At 44.6% G+C, this 26116-nt stretch overlaps 1 protein-coding gene and 1 pseudogene across 1 annotated transcript in view; one reads left to right on the top strand and one right to left on the bottom strand.

Annotated features, from left to right (window-relative positions):
- RAB39A (RAB39A, member RAS oncogene family) overlaps positions 1-23337 on the bottom strand; it is a 30606-nt gene extending 7269 nt beyond the window's left edge. Inside the window, exon 1 of the mRNA XM_047071581.1 lies at positions 23111-23337. Coding sequence (XP_046927537.1) covers positions 23111-23337 — 227 coding nt within the window. The remainder of the gene's footprint in view (positions 1-23110) is intronic.
- LOC124506608 (uncharacterized) lies at positions 4878-5051 on the top strand (annotated as a pseudogene).
- Positions 23338-26116: the final 2779 nt, after the last annotated feature.

The raw sequence follows: 26116 nt of genomic DNA, 5'->3' as shown, positions 1-26116 counted from the left end.
CTCTCTCTACCTCTCCCACGCCTTCCTTGGTACCATTTGCTGTGGGAGTGTGAAGAAAGTATCTTTACCTCTTCTTTCTTTGCCTTTCTCCCACTTCCCTGTTTTTCCTCAGAATTTTTAGCAGAGAGATTCTCAAGTGAATATTTTAGGAATATTTTCTGAAGGACTACTGCGTTCTACGGCCACTGACAGTAAGAAAAATCTCCCACTATATTTGTCAGGCTACAAATACTGCAGTTCGTTTAAGTTGCTGCTTTAAAAAAAAAACCGAGGCATAATTTGTTATTGTTTTGCTTTTCATCTTTATATGTGTGAATTTAGGTAGATGTGCGGCGCCTTAAGAGAAACCTAATTAAGGCTATGTGATTGAACTGAAAGCTTTAATTTACTCAGCACTGAGTTGGCATTACTTTTATTCTCCCTTCTCTTTAATTTACCATTAGTTTAATTTATAAAAACATACTTTTGTGGTTGAAAACTCAATGTTGAGATGCTCGTATATTAGGCAGAGGCATGTCTTACACTGGAGAAAATGCCATGTTTTCCAGGCCTGTGTGTTTAATTTTGCAAACATATTAGGAATACAGTTGGCAAATCATTCTATAGAACAAAATTATAGCAAATTCTATGCCATATACACTATAGAAACAGCCCTTATTAATGATTAGTTGGGATAAATGGTCTCAATATGACATCTGCCATTTTCTACATAATAACTTGGCCTTCAGTTTCTGTGTGTGGGTACAGATATTAGTTTAGAATTCTGATATGGTTAGGCTTCAGATTCAGACACAGTTGTGCCCTGGGGTAGGTTTTCCCTAACACAGTTGGGCATCCTTACTGTCAGTTATTTAGGGGAAGACACAGGCTACCGACTGAAACTGGACCTTGAAAGGGAGCGTGTATCTTTCTCTGGACCTCCTTTCTTGGGTAACACTTAGGTATCCATAAGTTCTCGAGAGTATTATAGGTAGGGTACAGATCCTAAAATAACTATGTAGGTCAGCCTCCCTGTAAAGAATTTGAGTTGATGATAAGAATTCTTTTTTTAAAATTTTTACATGTTTATTTACTTTTGAGAGAGAGAGAGAGAGACAGAGCATGAACAGGGGAGGGGCAGAGAGAGAGGGACACACAGAATCTGAAGCAGACCCCAGGTTCTGAGCTGTCAGCACAGAGCCTGATGCGGGGCTCAAACTCACGAACTGTGAGATTGTGACCTGAGTTGAAGTTGGATGCTCAACCAACTGAGCCACCCAGGCACCCTGGGGGAACAATTCTTTATAAGCAACAACATCTTGCTGCAGGTTACTTTATAACCATTTTCTTCTGGACTCTGAAAGTCTCACTGAATGAATGGATTAAAGAAAAGAAAAAAATATCGGGGGGAGGGGGGGTGGGCCATGGAAGGAAAGAAGGAAGAGAAGGGAGAGAGAAATAAATGAATGCATTCCAATCTGGTCTCAGGTGTGCTTTGGGAAAGTTAAGAGTTATGATGCTACCCCTCTGGCGAGACTGGAAAGGGGATAAATCTAGCATGATGGTGATACAATGGGGAAGGTGAATCATGGAAGATCTTTGTCCCCCCCAAGTGGAAGATCTCCTTTTTTATTTTTAATGTTTATTTATTTTTGAGAGGGAGAAAGAGCACGAACGGGGGAGGTGCAGAGAAAGAGGGAGAACAGAATCTGAAGCAGGCTCCAGGCTTTGAGCTGTCAGCACAGAGCCTGACGCGGGGCTCGAACCCACGGACCGTGAGATCATGACCTGAGCTGAAGTCGGAGGTTCAACCAACTGAGCCACCCAGGCGCCCCAGAAGATCTCCTTTTGATTATAAAAGAAACCTCCTTCTTTTATACCTTGAAAACTACACTATTAGGAACTTCCATCCCATTTTAAAGAACAGTCTCCTCTCGGAGTGTTTTCCCCTCCTCCTTGCCTTACTGAAAGCTGCTGTATTTAATTTCATTTCCTGACCACACGGCTTCCCCCCCGCAACACGTTCAAGTTGTTCATTCTGTAGGCGCAAGAGGCGGTGGCTTCTGCTTCCCAGGGCCACTTCCAGAGAACTGTCTCCCAACTCCAGTTGTAAAAAAAAGAAAAGAAAAGAAAAGAAAAAAAGTCCCTGCTCCTTTGAGGTTTCTGCCATCTGGCTCTATCATCTTCTGTCATCTGCCAAGTGCGAGGTCATTCCCCGCATGCTGAAGACTCGAGCACTTTGCTTCGCTTTTCTTTCCATCGCACTTCCTCTCATTCTGTTCGCTGACTTCAACACTTATTTGGAGGAGCTGTCTGGTGTCATCTCTGTTACCTGATTTCTTCATTTCTTTTCTTTTTTTTTTTTTTTGTAATGTTTATTTATTTTTGAGAAAGAGATAGAGGGAGCACAAGCAGGAGAAGGGCTGAGAGAGAGGGAGACAGAATCCAAAGCAGGCTCCAGGCTCTGAGATGTCAGCACAGAGCCTGACGCAGAGCTCGAACTCAGGAACCATGAAATCATGACCTGAGCTGAAATCGGATGCCAACTGAGCCATTCGGTCGCCCTGTGGCTTCCTCATTTCTAATGAACTATCCTCGTCATTCTGTCTTTCTCACCTACTTCCTTTTCATCATCAGAAATTCACTACTTCCAAAACTGCAAATATACAGCCCACGTTTTGATCAAAATCTCATAGCCTGCAGCATATTTTTACTGTGATAATTTCAAAATGTTATCAAGATTTGTAATCTACTCAGCAATTCCATGACTTGCTATCCATTAACACCCTCCTATTTTTACTGCCTTCCATGAGACATCACTATAATTGTTCTCTTAGAAATATCTAAATTCCCAAGCTCCTCCCCCCCACTGCTATACTCATCTGGGAAAACTACCTCCGGATCAGGCCAGCGTGCAGCTGAATGTTTCTGGGGAAAATCACTCAACCAGGCAGGCTGGTGTCACTATGAATTAATTATAACCACTCCCATGTAGACACTCATCACTGCAAAGGAATAGCGCTGGTTCAGGAGAAACTCTTCTCCCTCTTCCCTCACATGTAGGCTTCTACCATAGGAAGAAACAGGATTTCCCTTTCAAACTTTTTCTCCCCACGAAACAGAACGGGAGGAACACTTTACTCCTCTCATTAGACACCTGCATTGAAGGAAAAATGGCGGTGGTTTGGTCAGAATCTGTTTCTCAGGTTGGTGGGCAGAATCACTGTGTTCAAGGCTAGTACTCTTGCATACCATCCTTCTCCACTGCTTTCCACTTTCTGAATCCAGGATGTTGGGTTGCTAATTGTGAGAGGTAGTGGGCGCCGTGTCTATGCTCATCACGGATTATCCAGTGATTCTCAAGGGCCTGGCACAAAGTGGGCACTCAGTACATTCTTAGTGAGGGAATAAATGATTGATTTGGTAAAGCCATGAACACAGCCATTGGGGAAATGGGAGAAATGGCAGAGAGAATGAGAACGTTTGAGGGAAAGAGATACTAGTGCGAAAAAAGAACATTAAGATCACGTCGGTGCCCAACATTAAGATCTATTAGCAGCATGTTATGTTCTCACACCAAGGTCACTGAGTTGCTATGAGTGTGCCAGTGGCAGGGGAGAGTGGGTAAATGAAACATATATCCACGTATCCTAAATATACATCCCATGAAAATATGGTAGTAATTTCTGTGAAGTGTCTTGGGGGACAGGGATCTCTTAATCTGAGGCATGCTGTGAAAACCTCTCCAAAGACAAGCTGTGGTATCTTATGCCCCCTACCAAGAAGAAAAAAGCCTAATACTTGGTGGGCCTTTTTGGCTCTTGGAGGACACTAGTATAGTATCCGAATCTACCTCTCTGACCCATTTAGTGGGACAGCCAGTAGGCCACTAGCTTGAACAGGGCTGAAGGCAAGAGACGTCCCTTCAGCTGGTCCAAGCAACAATACAAGCAGCTTTGCTACTTGGCCCATGGTCCATCAGACCTAACGGTGCTTGCCTGAAGTACCTATGGCAGACTGGGATGCTCTATCAGGCCCGAGGAGGGACCCATTAGACAATTACAAGAGCGGCATTTGGGAAGAAAGGTACACCCTTTTTGCCAAAAGCCATCATACTTTTGAGAAGTAGTTCTTGGCTTAAACCTGGCTTTGACAGAGCCTAAATTCCTAGCTGTGGGACACCAAGTGACTGTGTAATCTGAGTGCTCATCAGGAGCTAGGTATTCTCGTTTCATCAGGCTGGATCTTAGTCACCAAGCGGAAGCCATATGTACACGTAAGACAGGGGTAGATCCTAAGGGGACCTGGAGTGACAAGGCTCACACCCCAAGCAGGCCTGCTTTTGCAGGACCCTCTCAACCCATGGCCTCATCTGGATTTCCCCATAACTGAAGAGGAAGAAACTCAAGTCTGCCTCACACATGGCGCTGCACACTATGCTGACAATGGTCAGCCCCACTCCACCATGGACTTGAAGGTCAGTGGAAAAGAGACCCCTCCCGTTCCTGGAACTTCTAGTGGAACTTTTTGCAGAGGAAGAGATGGAGACAGGTAGGTAGGGATCTACACCAATTCATGAGCAGAGGCTAAAGGTTTGGCATGGTGGAAAAAACAAGATCAGGGCACTGATAAGAAGGAGGTCTGGGGAAGAAGAGGTATGCGGATGGGTCTAGAGCACATGAATCCTTGTATTCTGTGTGAATACGCACCCCAGCCTCCCCTCTGTGGAGGAGTTCCTAATAACTGGTGAAACAAAATATCCTGCCCTACCATTATCTGTCAGTATTTCTACCCCAGTTTGGACTCAAAGACATCACGGCGGAAAGATGGAGGCTGTGACTGGGCTCAACAAAGACGTCCTCTCTCCTGGACTGTCACTGTTTAATAGTTAACTGTCCATCGCTTCTCAGCCTTTGGGCTAAGATCAAGCGCAGTATCTGTTCTTTTCAGCTTAATAGTTAACTTTCGAGCAGCTACTGACACTTTTGGTATGGCATCTTACTCTGGGGGGACCATGATGGAAGGGACACTGATGCGTCCTCGCCGTAACAGACGTTTACGCTGGACTCAAACCATGCCAGCACCGCCGTCTATGAACTTACAGAATCCCTTACATCTAGACATGGTATCCCACACTTGGCTGCAGATCAAAGCTCTCACTTAGCCGAGGAGGAGACAGGGAAATGGGCGGGTGCCATGGGATTCGTTGATCTCACCATGTCACAATCACCTACAAGCATCTGGCCTTATAAAACCGTGGAATGGGCTAAGATTCTGTTACACCAATGTCCAGGAGGTAACACCTTGTGAGATTTTGGGATGATCCACGACATTTGTGTTTTAAACTAGCGAGGGATACAGTGTGTGTGTGTGTGTGTGTGTGTGTGTGTGTGTGTGTGGTGGGGGGGGGCTCCTCAGGCACAGATGCTGTGGTTTGGGGAACAAAGGGTGGAGGTGGGGTGACGGTACCTCTCACAATCGCACTTAATGAGTCACTACAATTTTTTGTTGCTTCTAATCCCTGTGACTCTGAACTCTGCTGATGTCAAGGTTTTAGTATCCAAAGGAGAAACGCTTTCACTAGAGAACCCTGTGATGCTTCCACCAAATCAGCTGAGACTGCCAACTGGTCATTTGGGGCTTCTTATGGAAGTGGGAGAACAGGCAAAAAAGGGGCAACAATATGGTGAGGACCACACTGGCCCCCCGTGGTGCCTGCTGCCCAGAATGCCTGCAATCTTTCGATTCATTCCAAGCCCGGTCCTCCCAGCTCCCAGTCATGTCTCTGTGCCTCAGACACGCTTCCAGTAACTTTCGTTTTAGATCAGGGTCCTCAAGCCGCTTTTGGTACTGGGGGCCAAAGCCCCGGTCGATAGTGTCCGCACAGTTTGTAAGGGAAGAGGGCAGAAAACAAAGCAACAGACATTTTGTAATGTTCAACATGGTTTCGTGAGGCCAAAACTCATTTTTCTTTGGAATTATTGTGGGTAAACAACACATAAGATGAGATCCACCCTCCTAACAATTTTTAAAGCGTGCGCTACACTATCGTCAGCTGCAAGCACGGTGCCATACGGCGGATCTCTAGAACTGTCTCATCTTGCATGACTGACACTCCATTCCCGTCGAACAGCAGCTCATTTCCTCCTCTTCCCCACTCCAGCCTCTGGTAACCACTATGCTTTCTGATTCCATGAGTCTGACTACTTTAGACAACTTGTATCCATAGAATCACGCAGCATTCGTCCTTCTGTAACTGGCTTATTTCACTCAGCATAATGTCCTCAAGGGTCACCCATGTCGTAGCATGTGACAGGATTTCCTTCTTTTTTTGTGGCTGAAGACTATTCAGCGGTATGTTTATACCACGTTTTCTTTTAACCATTCATCTGCAAGGTTTGTTTGTTTATTTTTTTTTGAGAGAGAGAAAGAGCATGAGGGGGGGGGAGGGGTAGAGAGCGAGGGAGACAGAGGATCCGAAGTGGGCTCTAAGCTGCCAGCACGGAGTCCGACGTGGGCTCAAACTCATGCGCTGTGAGATCACAACATGAGCCACAGTTGGACACTTAACCGCCTGAGCCACCCTGGAGCCGCAGTTTATTCTTTTTTTAATTTTTAAAAACTTTAAAAAATGGTTATTTATTTTTGAGAGAAAGAGAGAGAGAGCACGAACGGGGAGGGGCAGAAAGAGAGGGAGACACAGAACGTGAAGCAGGCTCCGGGCTCCGAGCTGTCAGCACAGAGCCCGATGTGGGGCTCGAACTCACAAACCGTGAGATCATGACCTGAGCCGACGTCAGATGCTTAACCGACAGATGCTCTGAAATAACATGTGGACACATGGTAGTGACCGCATTCCAGTCTGCTTCCATTTGCAACGAATCACTTAATACAGAAGCAATGCAATCGAGTGTGAATGAAATGCCTTCGGGAGTTTGAAGTATTTTTTTGACCCAAACGACATGATTCCTGAGATTCTAAAAAATGTAAATATCTCAAAGTAAGCAGTTACCTAGTTTCCTGGAGGGCACGGAAAACAAAATGCTGTTGTCCTATGAAGGACAAAAGTCCACAGGTCCTGGAATGCACAAGATTATTTGTACTATATTATAGTTACTGATTTTGAAATGCTATCTGAAAGTGGCAAGATTATCTAGCTCCTGTCTGCTGTTGTTATGAATTTTGTTGGCCGTGCACAGGCGTCTCAAAAAAGCAACGAAATACAGAGCGCTGGCTGACTTTACTTAGGTAAAACGAACCAGATGTTCCATCCTGGAAATGTCCTTTTTGTGGCTTTGCCAGTTGTAAAACAGGCATTTAGAGGATATAAGCAGTTTGATGCCAGAGGCTGCTGGAAGCAAGAAGTCTGTGAGTGCATTAGCCCTGTGAGTGCTTTTCACCCTGACCTTACATCCCTACTGCCCTTCTGGGAATAGTCGTTGTGTTGAGGCTTTATTTTACCTGCCTCACTGGCCTTGTCATTCAGGCCCTGAGGACTGCTTTCCAGTCGAAGAGACAAGTCTCCCCTCTCCTTTTATTATTACTGACTCTAACAACCCCTCTCTGGCCCGAAATTCTGAAACTTGGAGCTCATGACTTAAGTTATGCTTTGGTATCCATACAAACATTAAAATCTTCTTTGTGTAATTCCAGGGTATTTGCATAAAATATCAAGTCTGTGGTTGCAGAGGCTACATACACATTACCAACAAGACCTAACAGGCCATATTCTCTCTTTGAATGTGAATCAACTCCCATGACCACCTTCTTCTATTTTCCTTTTATGACACATCATCACTTTTTAATAGTGGGGCTTCCCACCTCCTAACATGCTCTGTTTCAGTCTTATCTTCCATTTTCCTCCACAGCAGTTAACATTGATATCCTATGTAGTTTTTCCAGTTTATTTGGTTATAGCCTGACTCCTCCCATTACAAGATAAGCCCCGAGAAAGCAAGGATTTTTGTTGTTTTCTTCTGGAATGCTGTATCCCTATTGTCTAATATCTTAGCAGAACTGGACATGATGTGTCCTACCAATATTTGTAAAGGAATACATCAACAAGTGAATAAGGTCATCCCCTCAGACTGTGCCCAGGCGGCGTGCAAACGCTGACCGAATGGGAGAACAAGGAAATAGCAAAGAGCTTTTCTCCTTTTGGTATTTATGGTAGGGATTTGCAAAGCCAAAAGGAGAGAGAAATGGGCTGAATGAGAGTAGATACTGAAAAGCACATAGGCGAAATCACCCACGTTTTCTGAAGTATGTAAGTTGGTAGCAATTCAAATGGGTACTGTGCAGCGGCTTCTGGAAGGTAGAACAAGTTATGTGTGAAAATCGAAACAGTTTATTTGGAAATTAAAGGGAACTGTCTCTAGTTTCGCTGTCTGCAAGGCAATAATGGAAGGATGCTTATTTTGTACATTTGGTTTGTTAACAGAAAATATATAAAAGACTTCAGCACTCAGTCCAATGCTTTCTGGCATCTGTCTGCCAAATAAACATAAGACAATGACCATCTTCTCATGATTATTTTATTTTTCATATAGCACAGTGCATTACGTGATCTACACAATTAAACAACAGTTTTCCTCGGGTTCTAATCCTCCCACTTTTTCGTGACTTACGTTCTCTTTCCATACGGCTTTGTCTGTGCTGCTGGGTTTCCCGTGCTTTTGTACATTTCCCCACGTCTTGGGATTTACCACTGGTGTTTCTCTCTTTCTCATTTCATTCTACCTCTGAATTATTCAGCTCTTATTTTCAAGTTATTTGAACAGACCATGCTCACGTTCTTTTTCTGAGTTTGTGTTTTTATCAAAGTTACATGTGCACTTGCCCCCTATCCTTACTTTTCCCCATTCCCCAACTGGCCAGTGTCATTACATCATCATTTTAGATACATCATTTCTTGGCATCTGTGTTTATTCTGATCATGGACTTTCTTTTCATTGCTGAGCCCTGACGTAAACTGTGACTTCCCCCTTCCTGCACAACGTCTTCTAGACTTAACAATTATCTCATGTATTAGTAAAGATAGGCCAGGCTTGCTGTATAACAAAACATCCACCTGTCGATGGGAAGAATGATAGAGAATCTGGGCTTATTTAAAAAAAAATTTTTTTTAATGTTTCTTCATTTTTGAGAGATAGAGCACAAGTGGGGAAGGGCAGGGAGGGAGGGAAACATGGAATCCGAAGCAGGCTCCAGTCTGCAAGCTGCAGCGCAGAGCCTGATGCGGGACTCGAACCCACGGACTGGGAGATCATGACCTGAGCTCAAGCCAGATGCTTAACCAACTGAGCCACCCAGGCATCCCTCAACTTTATTTTGAATGTTTTATTTTTTTTCCTACTGTGTTTCTAAAAGCTCTTTTGTTCTCAAAATATTTTTTTTAAAAAATTGGCATCCTGTTCTTATTTTATGATTGTAGTATTTTCCCATTATCTCTATTAGTAAATTAAAGACAGTTATTTTTTTCTTTGTGAACCTTCCCTTCCCCCTTATTAAATTTGTTTCTCCGGTTGCCTCTGGTCTCTGTCTGTTTTGGTGTCTAGGTTTTATATTACAGATTTCCTAATATTTCTTGCAATTGCTCCTTGAGACCAAAAGCCCCACAGTCAGAGAATTAGGCCGGATCACTGAGTTGAGGAAACTCCCATGTTGGTAACTTACGTTTCTCTTCTTGGGCTAGTCAGATTCTTCAGAAATGACTTCACCAATGTTCAGGCGTTCTGTTTTTTATTTTTTTTTTAACCAATGTCCTGTTTGAAGGGTGAGGGGCTGACTGGGAGCTGCGTGGGGAGGAGGGAGGACTAGACTGTAAGAGCATCCAACATGCATGCATTCACTTAATGCCGTTACTTTTTTTTTTTTTAATGCCCTTACTTTTAATAAGAGACCCCAACCTCAAGTATGCCTGGTGCTTCCAACTGAAGACTGTATATTTGATTCTTTTCCAAGAATAAATTTCCAGTTTTTTGCCAATGTGGGGGGAGGGGAAGTCACCTGATGTGTGGAATGGTGGTAGGGATGTGAGGATCTAATCCTTCTTTCTTTCCTTTTTCTTTTCTTTTTTTTTTTTTTTAATTTTTGAGGGAGAGAGAGAGAGAGAGACAGAGACAGAGAGAGGAAGAGAGAGAATACCAAACAGGCTTCGTGCTATCAGTGCAGAGCCTGATGTGGGGTTTGATCTCAGGAACCATGAGATCATGACCTGAGCTGAGATCAAGAGTCAGATGCTCAACCAACTGAGCCACCCTCGGTCCCCAGGATCCAATCTTTCTTAACTAGACCGACATTCAATGATGCTCATTTTAGCACTTGCACTTCCAGAAGTATCTTGTGCCAACCATTTCCTGAGTCTTTAGGGCTTGGATGGTATATATTGGCTTGGGTTTTAGCTTTTTCCATCGCTTGCTTAGAAGCCAGTTTTCTTGAGTCTCCTAATTCATTTACCATTCCTCCATCTGCTTTCCTGCTTCCAAAATTTGGTTGCTGTTGTTTCTTACCTACTTTCCTTGTTTGAGGGTTTACGGTTCCAAAACAAAACAGCACTAGCGTCACTTTAGTGAGATTTCAGGGGAAAAAAGCTAAAATAGACATAGGTGTTCAATCCGCCATCATGACCTGAAGCCTCTTCTTTTTCTATTGCGGTTGGTCCTTCTGCTATTTCTCACAGATCCTTCATGTCCCAGCATCGAGGACCGTCTTCTTTGGGACACATACATCCTCTGAAATGAGCCCTCACCCCAGGCACAGAGGACAATTCCTCCCTTTGTTCTACCACTAGAACTTTATTTTATTAAAAATTTTTAAATATTTATTTCTGAGAGAGAGACAGAGTGCAAGCGGGGGAGGGGCAGAGAGAAAGGGAGACACAAAATCTGAAGCAGGCTCCAGGCTCTGAGCTGTCAGCACAGAGCCTGACATGGGGCTCAAACCCATGAGCCGTGAGATCATGACCGGAGCCGAAGTCAGACGCTTAACTGACTGAGCCACCCAGGCGCCCCTGGAACTTAATTTACTACTTACTGGCCTTTACTGCAATTATTTGATTGTTATCTTTCTTTGCTGCACGTCTGTAAGAGAGAGGTCTAATGGTCTCCCAATGTCTATTCTCCCTGTCTACCTTTAGTGACAGAACTCCCAAGTGTTAGCTGGCACACAGCAACTCAGATAGAGGCTGTATTCCCCAGCTCTCCTGAAGTCAGCTGTGGTCCGTCCCTAAATCCGGTTCAACGGGACACGAGAAGCAGTGTGTGCACTGTGTGGTACATCTACTTGGAAAAGCCATTGGCAGTAGGCTTCCTCCTTCTCCTTCTGACCTGACCTTCGCTAGGAAAATGGAAAGACAGAAGAATCCTGGAAGGTGATCTTGAGGCAAAGCCGCGCTGACCGCCCAGAACCATTCACTCTGGACTACGGTGGCAGGAGAAACAAAGCTCTGTATTATGTAAGGTGCCATATTTGGGCAGCTCTTAGTTACAGCAGCACAGTCTGCACCACACAGAGAGCAGCATGGACCTTGGATGTAAGACTACACCTTACTTTTCGCCCAGTACCCAATACCTACGGCAGGCTACTTCATACAGGTTTGTTCATTGCAGCGGCAGGGCTCACTCCTGCCACTAAGTGCAGCAGTGCGGTCACGGAGTGCCGTGTAGACGCCAGGGAAGTGTCATCGCGGCCAAACGTGCTTGCCGTCAGTTACCGGTATTGCTACTGTTGTGCAAAGCGATTTCACCCTTGTTTTCTGAATATAGCAGTAAAATAATGGTTTGGTGGAGAGGATAATTAACATGGGTATACAGAGGACAGGGGGAGGGGTTTGTGGCAAACAGATTATTTTTCAAGACGGAAACTGCAAAATGTGTCAGTGAAACTCTTTTCAATCACAACGGGAGGCATGGTGCAGCAGAAAGGACACTGAATACAGAGCTAAGAGAACAGGGTTCTTTGGCAAACCACTAAGGAGCTATAACCTCTGGGGCAAGTCAAAGCCTTCCTGGACATTAATTGCGTTATTAAAAAATGAGACTGTTGGGGGCGCCTGGGTGGCTCAGTCTGACTTCGGCTTGGGTCATGATCTCGCGGTTCGTGACTTCGAGCTTCGCATTGGGCCTTGTGCTGACAGCTCGGAACCTGGAGCCTGCTTCGAATTCTGTGTCTCCCTCTCTCTCTGTTCCTCCCCCACTAGCACTCTGTCTCTCCCGCTCTCAAAAATAAAAAAGACTAAAAAAATTTAAAAAAATAAATGATAGTGTTGTATCAGACCACCTGTCTGTTCCCTCCCAGTCCTGTGGCTACGGTCATTTATCTACTAGAATGGCCAGCATGTTGACCACAGGTGGCTGACCTCCGTGGCTTCTTTCCTGTATGTTTCTCCCCCACTTTCTTGGAGGTTGTTTTCAATTCATATCTCACTCATTTTCTTTGCGGCCAATGGTGCTTTGCATACAACTAACTACATCTTGTCTTCCACCTTTTTTTTTTTTTTAATTTATTAAGTTTATTTATTTTCAAGAGAGAGTGAGAGAGAGCATAAGCGAGGGAGGGATAGAGAGAGAGGAAGACAGAGATTCCAGACACAGGTTCCAGGCTCCATGCCATCAGTGCAGAGACCAACACGGGGCTCCATCTCACAAACCACAAGATCATGACCTGAGCTGAAATGAAGAGGTGAATGCTTAACTGACTAAACCATTCAGGCGCCCTGAAATTTCAAGAGTTTTAAAAGGGAAAACTTTTAAATCATATGGTATCATGTCCAGAAGCACCAGCAAAAGAGACATAGAGAATCACATGAAAGAAGAAACCGTGAGATTCTCAAATATATTTCTAAAACTTAAGGAATTGCCTACACTTTTTCTTTCCAAAGTATTGTTTCCTAAAGTGCTCTATCTCCTTACCTACCTACCTACCTACCCATCAGTTACTAAAATGCTTTTGTAAAAAGACTCTGAGTTGGGAAATCTCGTATCTATCTCGGGGATTCACAATGTGTATTACCAGGTCCATATATTAAAAGCTCTGACAAATCCCTCATATTTCCCACCCTATTTAATCAAGGAAACCTTTTCTCAAATTACACCTATTAAAATCACTCTGAACAATGCTATACTGAAGAAAAATGAGAGGCAATGCCTAGAATTTAAGAAATTATAATCTTGCAAATATAACCACTCTACAATCCAGCAATTGCAGTATTAGATATTTACCCAAAGGATACAAAAATACAGATTTGAAGGGGTATATGCACCCTAATGTTTATAGCAGCATTATCAATAATCAAACTATGGAGAGAGCCCAAATATCCATCAACTGATGAATGGATAAAAAGATGTGTACACACACACACACACACACATATATACACACACACACACACACACAATGGAATATTACTCAGCACACACACACACACATACACACACACACACACACACACACACACACACAATGGAATATTACTCAGCCACCAAAAAGAATGAAATCTTTCCATTTGCAGTGACATTGTTGGAGCTGGAATGTTTTATACTAAGCTAAATAAGTTGGTCAGAGAAAGACAAATATCATACGATTTCACTCATATGTGGAATTTAAGAAACAAAACAGATGAACATATGGGAAGGGGTGGGGGGACAAAGAGAAGAGAGGGAAACAAACCACAAGAGACCCTTAATGATACAGAACAAACTGAGGGTTGATGGAGGGGAGGTGGGGGGGTGATGGGGCTAGATGGATGATGGACATTAAGGAGGGCACTTGTTGTGATGAAAACTGGGTGTTGTATATAACTGATGAATCACTGAAATCTACTTGTGAAACCAATATTGCATGGTATGCTAACTAAAATTTAAATTTTAAAAAAGGAGAAAAAAAAGAAATTATAATCTTTCTTCATAATGCCAGAAAGTTCTTAACATCTATCTAACTCCTGTTTGGACAATTCTCTCTTAATCTCTTCTCAAAGAGGGTTCAGTTTGGGCTCCACACCATTCTTTTTGTATTTATGAGGCAGGAATCTGTTATTAAGGCCAGCCCTCAGCTTTATTTATTTCAGGCTGTTTCACACAAATTCCTACGAAAAGGAAACACATTTGGAAAGACTAAAAAATCAGAAGAGGGGCGCCGGGGTGGCTCAGTCGGTTAAGCGTCCAACTTCAGCTCGGGTCATGATCTTGCGGTCCATGAGTTCGAGTCCCCCATTGGGCTCTGTGCTGACAGCTCAGAGCCTGGAGCCCATTTCAGATTCTGTGTCTCCCTCTTTCTCTCTCCTCCCCCGCTCATGCTCTGTCTCTCTCTTCTCAAATAAGCGTTAAAAAAATTTTTTTTTGAAAAAAAATGAAAAATCAGAAGAAAAAACACTCTAAACATTCTTAGTAAACGAAGATAAATTTATTTATTTATTTAGAGACAGAGAGAAAGATAGAGAGAAAGAGAGCAAGAGAGAGCTTCCCAAGTAGGCTCTGCACTGTCAGCATGGAACATGAGATCATGACCTGAGCCCAAATCAAGAGTCGACGCTTAACCGACCGTGTCATCCAGACGCCCCAGCACTGAGATATTTTTGATGGCTTTGTTATATCAGTTATATCCTAGCTACTGATATCAGTTGACGGTCTTAAAAGACACACTTCCAGTAATACAGTCATTTGACTTAGCAAGTTGTTCATAAATTAAAAATGAATTGCTACCATAGGAAGGAAAACAGAAAAAGTCACTACATCTCAAGAATGTTTAAGAGAATGCTGTTCACTGGGGCAACTTGGTGGTTCAGTTGGTTAAACATCTGATTGACTCTTGACTTTGGCTCAGGTCATGATCCTGTGGTCCCTGGGATCAAGCCCTGTGTTGGTAGCCTGGACCCTGCTTGGGATTCTCTGTCTCTTTCTCTCTGTCTGCCCCTGCCCAGCTCACTTGCTCTCTCAAAATAAAAAAATAAACATAAAAAAAAAAAGAAGAAGAAAGAATGCTGTTAAGATTTTAAACCAAACTAACGTCAGCTAGCCATCAATATTTACTTAGTCGTGCTTATATGCAGAACTGCTTACCTGTATTTTGAAACTCTTTTCACAGCTTAAAGTAAAAATATACTTTCACCTTTGTTTCATGTTTTTCTGGAACTCCTAAAAGTCAGACCAGTACTTTATTACATAAAGTGATTCCTTTCAGAAAACAATGTTTGTTTGTTTTTACCATAAAAAGATGTTTTATGATAAGCCAGGTAGAGTGTGTGGGGTAGCAATTAAAGAAAAAAAGTTTTTAGTGTTTATCTTTCAGAGAGAGAGAGAGAAATAGAGAGAGCATGAGCGTGGGAGGGACAGAGGGAGAGGGAGACACAGAATGTGAAGCAGACTCCAGGCTCCGAGCTGTCACCACACAGCCCGATGCGGGGCTCAAACTCACGAACCTTGAGATCATGACCTAAGTTGAAGTTGGATGCTTAACCGACCGAGCCACCCAGGGACCCCTGGGGTAGCAATTTTTAAAGTGAACTTCCCTAAATTATGTATTAGCAGAAGTGATGAAAAGTTGCTGACATTTAGGGATTTATTAAAATCAAAAGTATAGGTTTGCAGGTACTTTGCTTCAGAAAGAATTAAAATAGCTTCTTAAAGCAATATGTGATGTTCCCTGGTGTGTGTGTGTGTATCTCAGTATCACTTTTTCCACTCACCTTTTCTACTGCTTGACAGAGCAGACTAGAAAAAAGAAGATTCCCTCTAACTCAGTCAGGATAAGAATAACTAATATAAGAAATATCCTTAGGCCATTCCAAGAAGTCCTCTTTAAATTTTTTTTAAGGTTTATTTATTTTTGAGAGTGGGGCGAGGGGTAGAGAGAGGGAGACACAAAATCCGAAGCAGGCTCCAGGTTCTGAGCTGTCAGCACAGAGCCCGACACGGGGCTCAAACTTGTGAACCACGAGATCATGACCTGAGCTGAAGTCAGACACTCAACTAACTGAGCCACCCAGGCACCCCTAAGAAGTCCTCTTTAAAAACTTTAGAGCGACATGGCGATGAAAGGGAAGTTGTTAAAAAATCTTTATATGCTTGGCAAAGTGACACTGGCTAGAAATTTCTACCCTCTCTCTGAGCAAAGCACTTTTCTTCAAGTGAAGACTTTACTGTGGTGTTCTATGTACTCACAACATCATCTCTAAGTTTCTTTTTCTAGCCCTTGCTGTGAAAGCTAAACGCGGGGTCAAGGTGCCAGAACAAGTGGTCATCACTGCATCGTCAGGAGAGGAGATTCCAACACCCACCGGCCACATACCTGGAGCTCTGCTAACAGGCAAGCATCAGGATGAGACATTCTCTCACTAGGTGGCCGCCCTCTTTTAGAACAGCAATACTGCTGGCAAGACTCTTACTAAGTTGTTTTCGACCATGGGTCATTTCGTGTCTCTCCCTGAAGCCAAAATGGACAACGAAGGGATGTGAGGGAGGACAGAAGACAAGAACACGCCGAGGACTCACTACCCAAAATACAGAAGAGAAGTGGGAAAGCCCCCAAAAGTCCCGAAGAACGAGCTTTACCTACTTTGCAATTTTGCCTAATGCCAGCCCAGGGCCCTTAGGTATTGGGCGTATAATATTTAGTTTACTTCAGGATGTATAACCACCTTCATGTACCAATAGGGGCACTGAGGTTGTGGCCACGTCTACCACATCAACGGAGTTATTAAGAAAAAACAAATTAAGACAATGACAGGTTTTTCTAATTACTAGCTTGTTTCTTGACTGCGCTGACTACAGAGTCACTCGAAATGGTCTGAATGTCCCGAGGGGACAAGGCAAGCAATCTCTGCAGGATAAAAATATGTCTGGCTACCTGTGGCATCTTTTCACATTCCGTGACGCTTGTCAGAAAAGACGCTGGCTCGTTCTGACATACCATTTTACCTGGAAACACCACAGAATCCTTTTTGGGATGATCGGTCACTTCCTTCTGTGAATTTCTCTTTTCCAAAAAGTAGACCTTCACAGATACATTTGTGTTGTATGACTTGTCATACATACCTAGTATATTTGCATTTGTATTATGTGTATACGTATCTTAAAATGTGGCTATGGGGAGGCTGACTCACGGGTAGTCAATGCGTAGCAAACGAGATGGTCAAGTCGCCCATGAGATTATTTTCTTCTGTGAGTCTCAGTAAGAGGCTCAGACACTAAGAGAACTGGGAGCTGGCAGAGTTGGAGAAGAAAACGAACCAGAGTAAAAACCCACAAACTCTTGCTTTTGGAGCTTCCATACTTCCAAACACCTGTCTATTCCATGAGCCTTCGTCATTCAGGAGATGTGGATCATTTATAATTTATCCCAAGTATCTAAACTAATTTGGCTAGATTTCTGTTACAACACAAATAATTAAAAAAAAATTTTTTTTTAATGTTTATTTATTTTTGAGAGAGAGAGGGAGAAAGAGACAGAGTGAGAGTGAGGGAGGGGCAGAGAGAGAGAGAGAGAGGGAGTCACAGAATCCGAAGCAGGCTCCAGGTTCTGAGCTGTCAGCACAGAGCCTGACATGGGGCTTGAACCCACAAACTGTGAGATCATGACCTGAGCTGAGGTCGAACATTTAATCGACAGAGCCACCCAGGCGCCCCTGCGGCACAAGTCATTTGAACCAGGACATTATTTTATCTGATTACTCAGTACAAATAGAGCCTTGCTTGTATCGTGTCTAAAACCTGGAACGACAGGAGACTGCAGTGACTGTGGAGCTTAATTAACTGTGGACGATTTCTGCTCTGTTATGTGTGCAGTTGTGAAGCCAGCAATCCAGGATTGGAAAATCTTTTTCTGTTAAAGACTATGGACTGTCGTAAAGAGGGTAGGAATCAAACACAAAACAAAACAAAACAATTTAGTTTAGGCACTTAATGAGTTCTCCTGGGGCATCTGGGTGGCTCAGTCGGTTGATATCGGCTCAGGTCACGATCTCACGCTTTGTGAGATGGTTCCCGCCTTGTGCTCTGCGTCCACAGCGTGGAGCCTACTTGGGATTCTCTCCCACCCTCTCCCTCTCTCTGCATCTCTCCTCTCCCTCTCAAAAATAAATAAACATTAAAAAAAAGCTTCTAAAAAAATTCTTTTAAGGAGAAATAGACATTGCTTTTAAAATTAAAAATAGAGAACATAAATTAAGCCACTTTTACACATTAACTTTGTATCAATGTTTTGAAGGGGTAGGAGGGAACACAGACAGGTCGGAGCCAGAGGGACAGATGAGGGGAGAGAAGCCAGAAAGAAACAGGAGAGGAAGCGACACACTAACACAAAAAGGAAGGAGAGAAAAAGAGGGAGGATAGGAGGAAATGAAGAGGGACAGATCCAGGAAAGGGGCAATGGAAAAACAAAACTCAGCTGAAGGAGAGGAAGGACACGTGAGGAAGACAGAGAGACACAGTAGAAGGGTTGCTAGAGAAGAGATGACAAGACAGACAGAGGGGTAGGGAGGGGTCCAGAATGTTCAGCTTGTTAGGCAGAGGCCATCCTCAGGTTCTGGGGGCCCAGTGGAGCGGGGCGGGGTGGGGGGCAGCGTCCCTTCTCTGGCACTTACTACTTACAGCCCTTTGTTAACGGGCTGGTTAATGAACTCCTGAGGTCTCCCACTGCTCCAAACCTCAACAGTATAGGGATTCCGCCTAAAGAATGTGACTGTACTTGGGGCGCCTGGCTGGCTCAGTCGGTTAAGCATCTGACTCTTGATTTTGGCTCAGATCATGATATCAGGGTTTGTAAGATCGAGCCCCACATCCGGGCTCTGTGCTGACAGTGTGGAGCCTGCTTGGGATTCTCTCTCCTTCTCTCTCTGCCCCTGTCCCGCACACTCTCTCTCAGAATAATAAATAAATATTAAAAAAAAAAAGGAATGTGACTGCACCAACTCACCGAGGGAGCTTCCCTCAGGTTGTACTCGTTAGAACACAAGTTATCATACATTTTCATATTTTTTTATTTTTTATTTTTGAGAGAGAGAGCGTACGCACAAGTGGGAGGGAGAGGCACTGGGGAGAGAGATTCTTAAGCAGGTTCCACGCTCAGTGCAGAGTCCAACGTGTGGGGCTCAATCCCACAACCCTGGGATCATGACCTGAGCCGAAATCAAGAGTCTGACACTCAGCCAACTAAGCGACCCAGGCACCTGGATTTTTACCTTCTAAAAAGAGCCTGTCAAACACATTTGAGACATGCTGGTTTAATCAAGGTTAAACGGGCTTCCTTGTTACAGTACTTCTGAGAGCCTTTGATATGAATTTCTAAGAGAGTTCTACATGGAATGCAGGGATTCCCAACCTTACCTGGTCACAGAATTCATTTTTCAAGAGAATCACAAAGGTAACTGTTCTCGCAGAACACACTTCGAGAAGCATGGCACCAAGAGGATGCTATTCTCTTTACATCTGAGCTTTGCAATCACTGGCTGTAACTATAACACCCCGAAGATCAGACAACAAGGAATAAAAGGCAAAATCTGGTTTGAAGCCCTGAGGTTTCCTAGCCCTACAGCCAACACTGCTATTTCTTTATCTCACTTTATCTTTATTTATTTTTTTTAACATTTATTTATTATTGAGAGACAGAGAGACACAGAGCATGAGGAGGGGAGGGGCACAGAGAGGGGGAGACACAGAATCTGAAGCAGGCTCCAGGCTCCGAGCTGTTAGCACAGAGCCTGATGTGGGGCTCGAACTCACGATCTGTGAGATCATGACCTGAGCCGAAGTCGGTTGCCCAACCAACTGAGCCACCCAGGCGCCCCTCACTTTATCTTTATATTGCTCTAAGTGCTTTTCATGGGAAGTTCAAAATTTAGAACCTTATATTTGATGCCCTCTAATATTTATCCTGAGTCACACTGTGCTGAACAATATTCTTGCTTCTTTTCCTGCGAAACTTCGTCCACTATGATGATTCAAAATTCAAAGTGGTGGGGTGCCTGGGTGGCTCAGGTCATGATCTCATGGTTCGTGAGCTTGAGCCCCATGTTGGGGCTTCACATGGACAGGCAGAGCCTGCCGGAGATTCTCTCTCTGCCCTCCCCTGCCTGCTCTCTGTCTCTCTCTCACAATAAATAAATAAACTTAAATTAAAAAAAAAAAAATCAAAGCGGCAATTGCTACTTTCCCTGCAAAGCCCACCATGCTAGGTCCACATTCCCTTCTTCATGGGCACACGGTAGCTCATCTACCTGTGGCCTTTTAACTCCTTCCTCCTCAGTGAACTTAGAGCTGAAGGGATCCGTACCACATTGGTCTCACTTGCTTAAAAGGAACATTGCTTGCTCTATTTCCAAAGGAACATTCTCCATTTCCATTCCCCTGTGCGGGAACACAGTGTTCATGAAGAAGATGATGATGTCTCAGTGGTGGCAGAAAAATAAGAAGGCACCAGAATGATGGCTTAGAGCAGAGTCACTCCACCAACACGGACCACTTACCTTGATGAAACTGTCACACAAAGAGAAATAAACTTTTATCTTTAATGAAGGCACTGTAGTTCTGACTTGCCTTAATGCAGGAATTTGACATTTATCCTCACTAACACAGTGTTAATAATAACAAAAAGATTTGAGTGTTATAATTTACGGTATGCTCACATAGACATTATTTTTGTCAACCTTTTTCACTTTGATTTTGTTTCTTCTTTTTGAAAGTAATTATTGTCTTCTAGCATGTGTTAATCTGAACACTGAAAGTCAAGGCTTAATATTTGTCAATTACATCTCAGTAAAGCTGGGGTGGGGGAGAAAATGAAGATTAGGTAGGGTCATAGTTATTGCCTCACTATTTTGTTCTGGGTTTTTAATGCTTTCAAACTATACTCTGAGTTGTCTAAAGTAGGTTCCTTTCTGCTCGTTTATATACAATCAACAATAAACCCTCAAATATAAAATTCCCTATGAATTCCTAATGATACGACTAATACCTTCATGAACTATAGTAACTTTCTATGAAATAAAATGTATCTATTACTCAAAAAAGTATCTATTTTCTTCTGAAAAGACACAGAGTGGTTTAACAATGATTGTTTCAAATGCAATTTTATGTTGAAATATTCTGCTAAACTACAGAAAGGCAGTATTGGAAGGTAGCTATTGAAATATGTATGTATTTATGAATACGTCTTTGGTAAAGAGCCAGACAAAATAAAGCATGACTCATTGTCAGTAAACATTCCCTAAATGTCCTTGTATTATTATGGGAGAGGTACCGTCTGGTTTTAATAATGTATATAAAACAAATTGCTATTTACATCTGCTCAAAGGCATTAAAAAACAATGATCTACTTAGCAGAAAGGACTTTAAAGTCTAACAAATTAATTATCCTTTACTTTGTTGTCAATAAGGTGAGGAATTACTTCTTAGGAAATAATTAGATACAATAAGACTTCACTAATGTTTCTTGTAGTTGCAACTCACTAGTTTCTAGAAGTTTAAGGTATAAAGAGTATGTTTTTATTACATTCATTTTAGAGGGTAGAGCAAGAGTTATTAGTAAATGCCTTTTTTGGGGGGGGAGGACCACAAAATATCTTAAATTTCATCTCTGATTGAGATCACAGGTGATGGAATCTGCAAACCATCTTACAATGGTGAAAGAGGAAGGAATCTTAGAGATCATAATAACCCCATTTTATAGATGAGGAATCAGAAGTCTGAAACCCTATTTAACTAAAAGAGGCTTCTTGAGAAGGAAAAACAAGTTTCCTCATGGACTTCTAGGGATCGTACAATTCGAACCTTCAACAGTAACCTTTACCATCTCTCTGAAGGGCTGGCCTTCCCATCTTTCCACTCCACGCATGGGAGTTCCCGGATCGTGTGTGTGGATCGTGTGGATCAGTGTGTAGCTGGGAATGGAAGCCAGCACTTTACAAGCTGGAACATCCCCACAGAAGTATGCTGATCTCATTGGGAAGTGCTGGGGGCTGGGGCTGGGGCCGGGACGCCATGTTTGGGAAGCCCCCTCCTGGAGGGCTGCATTTCACAAGCGGAGGACTTGCTGAAGATTGCAAAATGCTTGCTTAAGCGAGTTGTAGGTGACAATGCAATCTTAAAAAAAAAAAAAAAAGAAAAAAAAAAAGCCCAAACACTACAGTATATCAGATTTCCTACCTTCCTCTAAAACAAAACAAAACAAAACAAAACAACCCCCCCCCCAAAAAAGTGTCCTCCAATCCCAGAAATTTAAATACGCTTTATTACGTAGTTCGGTCCTAAACACCCAGGAAATGCAGGCAGATTACATCTAGTTCTTAGTGACATAACACGACCGTCTTTGCAAACTCTCGTGTGGGATCCCTCCTCCTCTACTGAGAACGCACGTTCTGATGTAGCACCACCCTGGAACGTTAAGCGCCCACGCCAAATAACAGAAAAGCGAAAGTTCGTGACAAAACCTCAGGGTGTCTGTCTCCTCTCCACCAAACCACCGCAGATGACAAACTTCGAAACACAACTCAACCCTCACCAAACAGCACCAGGAGCCCTCGGCTGTGCCTGCGGCCCCGAGGTGGCACCGAGCAGCTCCCGGAGACGCGTTCCCACGGGTCACAGGGCCCAGAATTTCTGAGGACCATTACAGCATCCCCCTCCCTCTCCGAACGAGGCCCGGTGAGCTCATGCAGCAGGCTGGGGGTGGGGGACCCACCACCAACGTGGGAGCCCCACTCCGCAGTTCTCCCGGGCCGCGTGCAGGGGGAGAAGGGGAGCTCGGGGTGGAGGGGGGGCGGGGGCAGGGGGCAGGGTCGGGGTGTGCGCAGCGAGGGGCGCCGAGTTTGGGGAGCAGGCAGCATGGTGGTGGTGGTGGGGGCGAAGAGTTGGGCAGGGGCAGACAGATCGCGGAGCCAGAGGGGGTCCGCGAGGTGGGGGGGGGGGCGACCCGGCTCAGGCGGGAAAGGGGGCGCAGGAAATGGGCGCCAAAGGGAGAAGTGAGAAATTGCGGAGGAGGAAGTCGTCCCTGGAAGAGGAGGGGCAAAGGGGAAGCGAGAAGGGAGTGTTTGCACTTTGGAGAGCGCAGGGCCGGAGCCTCCTCCGAGCCGGGAGGGGGCGGCCGACGCGCCGAGGTCCCCGGGGTGGAGGGGTGGGGGCGGCGGTCCCGGCGGCCCTACCTGAAGCGCTCCTGCCCCGCCGTGTCCCACAGCTGCAGCTTGATCCTCTTGCCCGGCTCGATCTCCAGCAGGCGGGAGAAGAAGTCCACGCCGACCGTGGGGTCGCAGGCGGGCGAGCGCAGCCCCGGGAAGCGGCCCTGCGTGAAGCGGTGCAGGAGGCACGACTTGCCCACCGTCGAGTCCCCGATCACGATGAGGCGGAACTGGTAGATCCAGATGGTCTCCATGGCTCACGTGCCCCCGCGGGCCGCCCCGCCCGCCTGCCCTCCAGCTGCCGGGCAAGTTTGGCGGCGGGAACTGTCCCTTCAGCACCGCCCGGGCGCCCGCCCGCCGGCTTCCAGCATATTCCTGCGACTGCAGCCGCCGCCTGGTCCCCGCCCTCTCTGGGGGGAGGGGCGGGGCCCGGCCGGCCGAGGGGCGGGGCCTCGGGCCAGGGGGCGGGGCGCGCGGGAGGGGGCGCCGGGCTAACTGCGCGCGACTCCCGTCCCCGCCCTCGGTAAATCTCTTTCCCTGAAAGCTCACTGGGCGCCGCCGGGAAGGTGGGTGTGGCGAGAGGACGTGACGGCAGCGGCAGCCAATGAAAGCGAAGCAAGGACTCCCCTCCGCGAGGGTCAGCCAATGAAAAGTGAGAATCGTTTTCTTACGGTCGTGGGGGCGGGCTTGTCAGAGCCAGAGTGGGCTTCTGCGAATGGGTCACTTCTGGGGCGCCTTTCTTCCCACGAAGGCCTTGCCCCTTCACACGCCCCTGAAGGTGCCCGCCGACGGCGTGCTGCAGTCTAGCCTTGCTCAGCGCCGCCTCCCGCGCGTGCTAAGGCGAAGGAGTTCAGAACAGAATGGAAAAAAATTTGCAGAGCAAGGTCTGGATGCTTCTAGCAAGGGCTTTGGCCATTGCTCCTGCCGCCGCCGTGTATCTTCTTCCAGTACCACGAAGAGTGAGAAAAAGACCAGGTATCCTCTACATCCTCTCTGGGGACTTGCAGCCCCGAGAGATACAGAAGGGACCAAAAAAAAAAAAAAAAGTGAGATTTTGAGATGCTCTTAAAAGCTCCCATTCTTCTGACTCCGTTCGGAAAAATCCTATACTTGGCAGAGTCAGCTCCGGGATCCAGATAAACCAAGCACACCTGAATTCTGATGAGATCTTACTACTTCTTCATGCCTTTCTTAAAATTGAATAATAGTGAATTCAAGGTTCTATCTTTTTAAGTGTATTTTTGCTAAAATAGAGTTTTCAATAAGTCCACCTTTTTTTCATGCCCGCATCCAAACTTACACTATTGTTATTCATTCTCCCTTTCTTGTTTTGGAGGCAAAGGTATCACTTTCAATATCTCATTTAATTCCGTGTCACCCAGGGGATTGTGGACTCCCTCCCCCCCCCCCCCCGTTGATCTTTTTGTCATGCTGTTTATACCTCATACCTCCTTGTCTCCAATTGTTTCTATTCCTCAGTGTATACAAACATGCTCAAGAGGTCACAGTCCTAAAGCCAAACAAAACATCTCTACATATGCTTCTCCTTTAGATTTTTGCCTTCTCCATTATTCTCCTTTTCAAACATTAGGAAAGAACTACCTATACTCATTTCCTACCCACCAGTGAGTCTTCAGCAGCCTTCTCCATACCTAATGTACCTCTGAAATTATTTTTTTTAAGATTTTATTTTTAAGTAATCTCTACACCAATGTGCGGCTCAAATTGCAACCTGTAGGTCAAGAGTCACATGCTCCCCTGACTGAGTCAACTGGATGCCCCTCTGAAATTGCTTTTGATAGGTTGCCAGGGATTTTCTGACTATCAAATCCTCTACCCTCTCCTCATCATCTGTCTTTAGGTATCATTCTTCTTGACCTCCCTGTAGCGGTTATGGACTATAATCTGTTGTTAAAAGCTGATTGGCTGACCCAGCTCTTTTCCATAGTTCTCTTCTAGTCTTCCTCCAGGTAGGAATGGCCCGGTGACAACAGAGATCTGAGCAATGAGACTTAAGTAGGGCTTTTGGTAAACCTTTTGCTTTTCCAACAAGGGACTGACACCCATACTGCCCTTCACTCTTTCTCTTTTGCTTTTCCTTCCTACCTGGAAGATTAAACAACCATCTTGTGACCAGAGAGATGAAGGTTAGATGCTAAAGATGTTAGTGGAAGTGAGAGGAAGAGCATGAGTCCTCCGTGGAGTTGATCTCTTGTGCCAGCTCTGGACATCTTGTTTGAGACAAACCAATTAATCCCTGTTTAAGCCACCGATGGTTGGATTTTCTATAAATTCAATCTAGATACTTTTGTTTCTTGGTTTCTACATAAGCATTCTTTCCTAATCTGTATTTTTTTAACCTTATTCACTGACTTCTCTTTCTGTCATTCATTTCTTAAATATTGAAGTTCCTAAGAGACCCACTTTTCCTCTCTTTACCCTCTCCTTCCTTTTTCTATCACTTTGAACTACCTCTGGTGACCTTATCAACTCCAGTGACTTCCGTTACTCCCATACCCAAACCACATGTCCTTTCCTTAACTGCTACTCTGTCTTGAGACCCACATTTCCGGAATACCTCTGTCCTTAAGTGTTGGATACACATTTCAGATTCAACACATCTGTGTTGGTTAGGATTCTTTGAAACAAACTCCAGTCAGGGTGATACAAAAAGATAAATGCACTTATCCTAAAGATACAGAGGTATTTTTATACAGTCCACAAGCAGGAATGTAGATGGTGTCATAAAGGGATTGGAACTAGGAAAGAGAAAGCTGTAAGGAACACAGGCAGCGTGTGTGTCTGCCTCTCTCATATTTACTTCCTTCTAACATCTGCTTAATTCTTACCTGTCTGTGAACCAGCTCTGTCTCCTCCTTAGTCCATTTGGAAGACTATGGTTGCTGCAAGTTCCATGTTAGATATCTAGACACATCCAGAGACCAATTTCCATTTTTCTCCAGAGACAATCCAGTTGGCCCAGTTTGGAACGGGTGTTTATATCAAAGAGACAAGGCCAGTGAGACAGGAAGA

This window comes from Lynx rufus, unplaced genomic scaffold, assembly GCF_022079265.1.
Source record: "Lynx rufus isolate CCGP_SWC_20201006 ecotype Redwood Valley unplaced genomic scaffold, mLynRuf1.p SCAF_9, whole genome shotgun sequence".
In the NCBI taxonomy this organism is placed as follows: Eukaryota; Metazoa; Chordata; class Mammalia; order Carnivora; family Felidae; genus Lynx; species Lynx rufus.
This window is presented reverse-complemented; position numbering and strand designations above follow the sequence as displayed.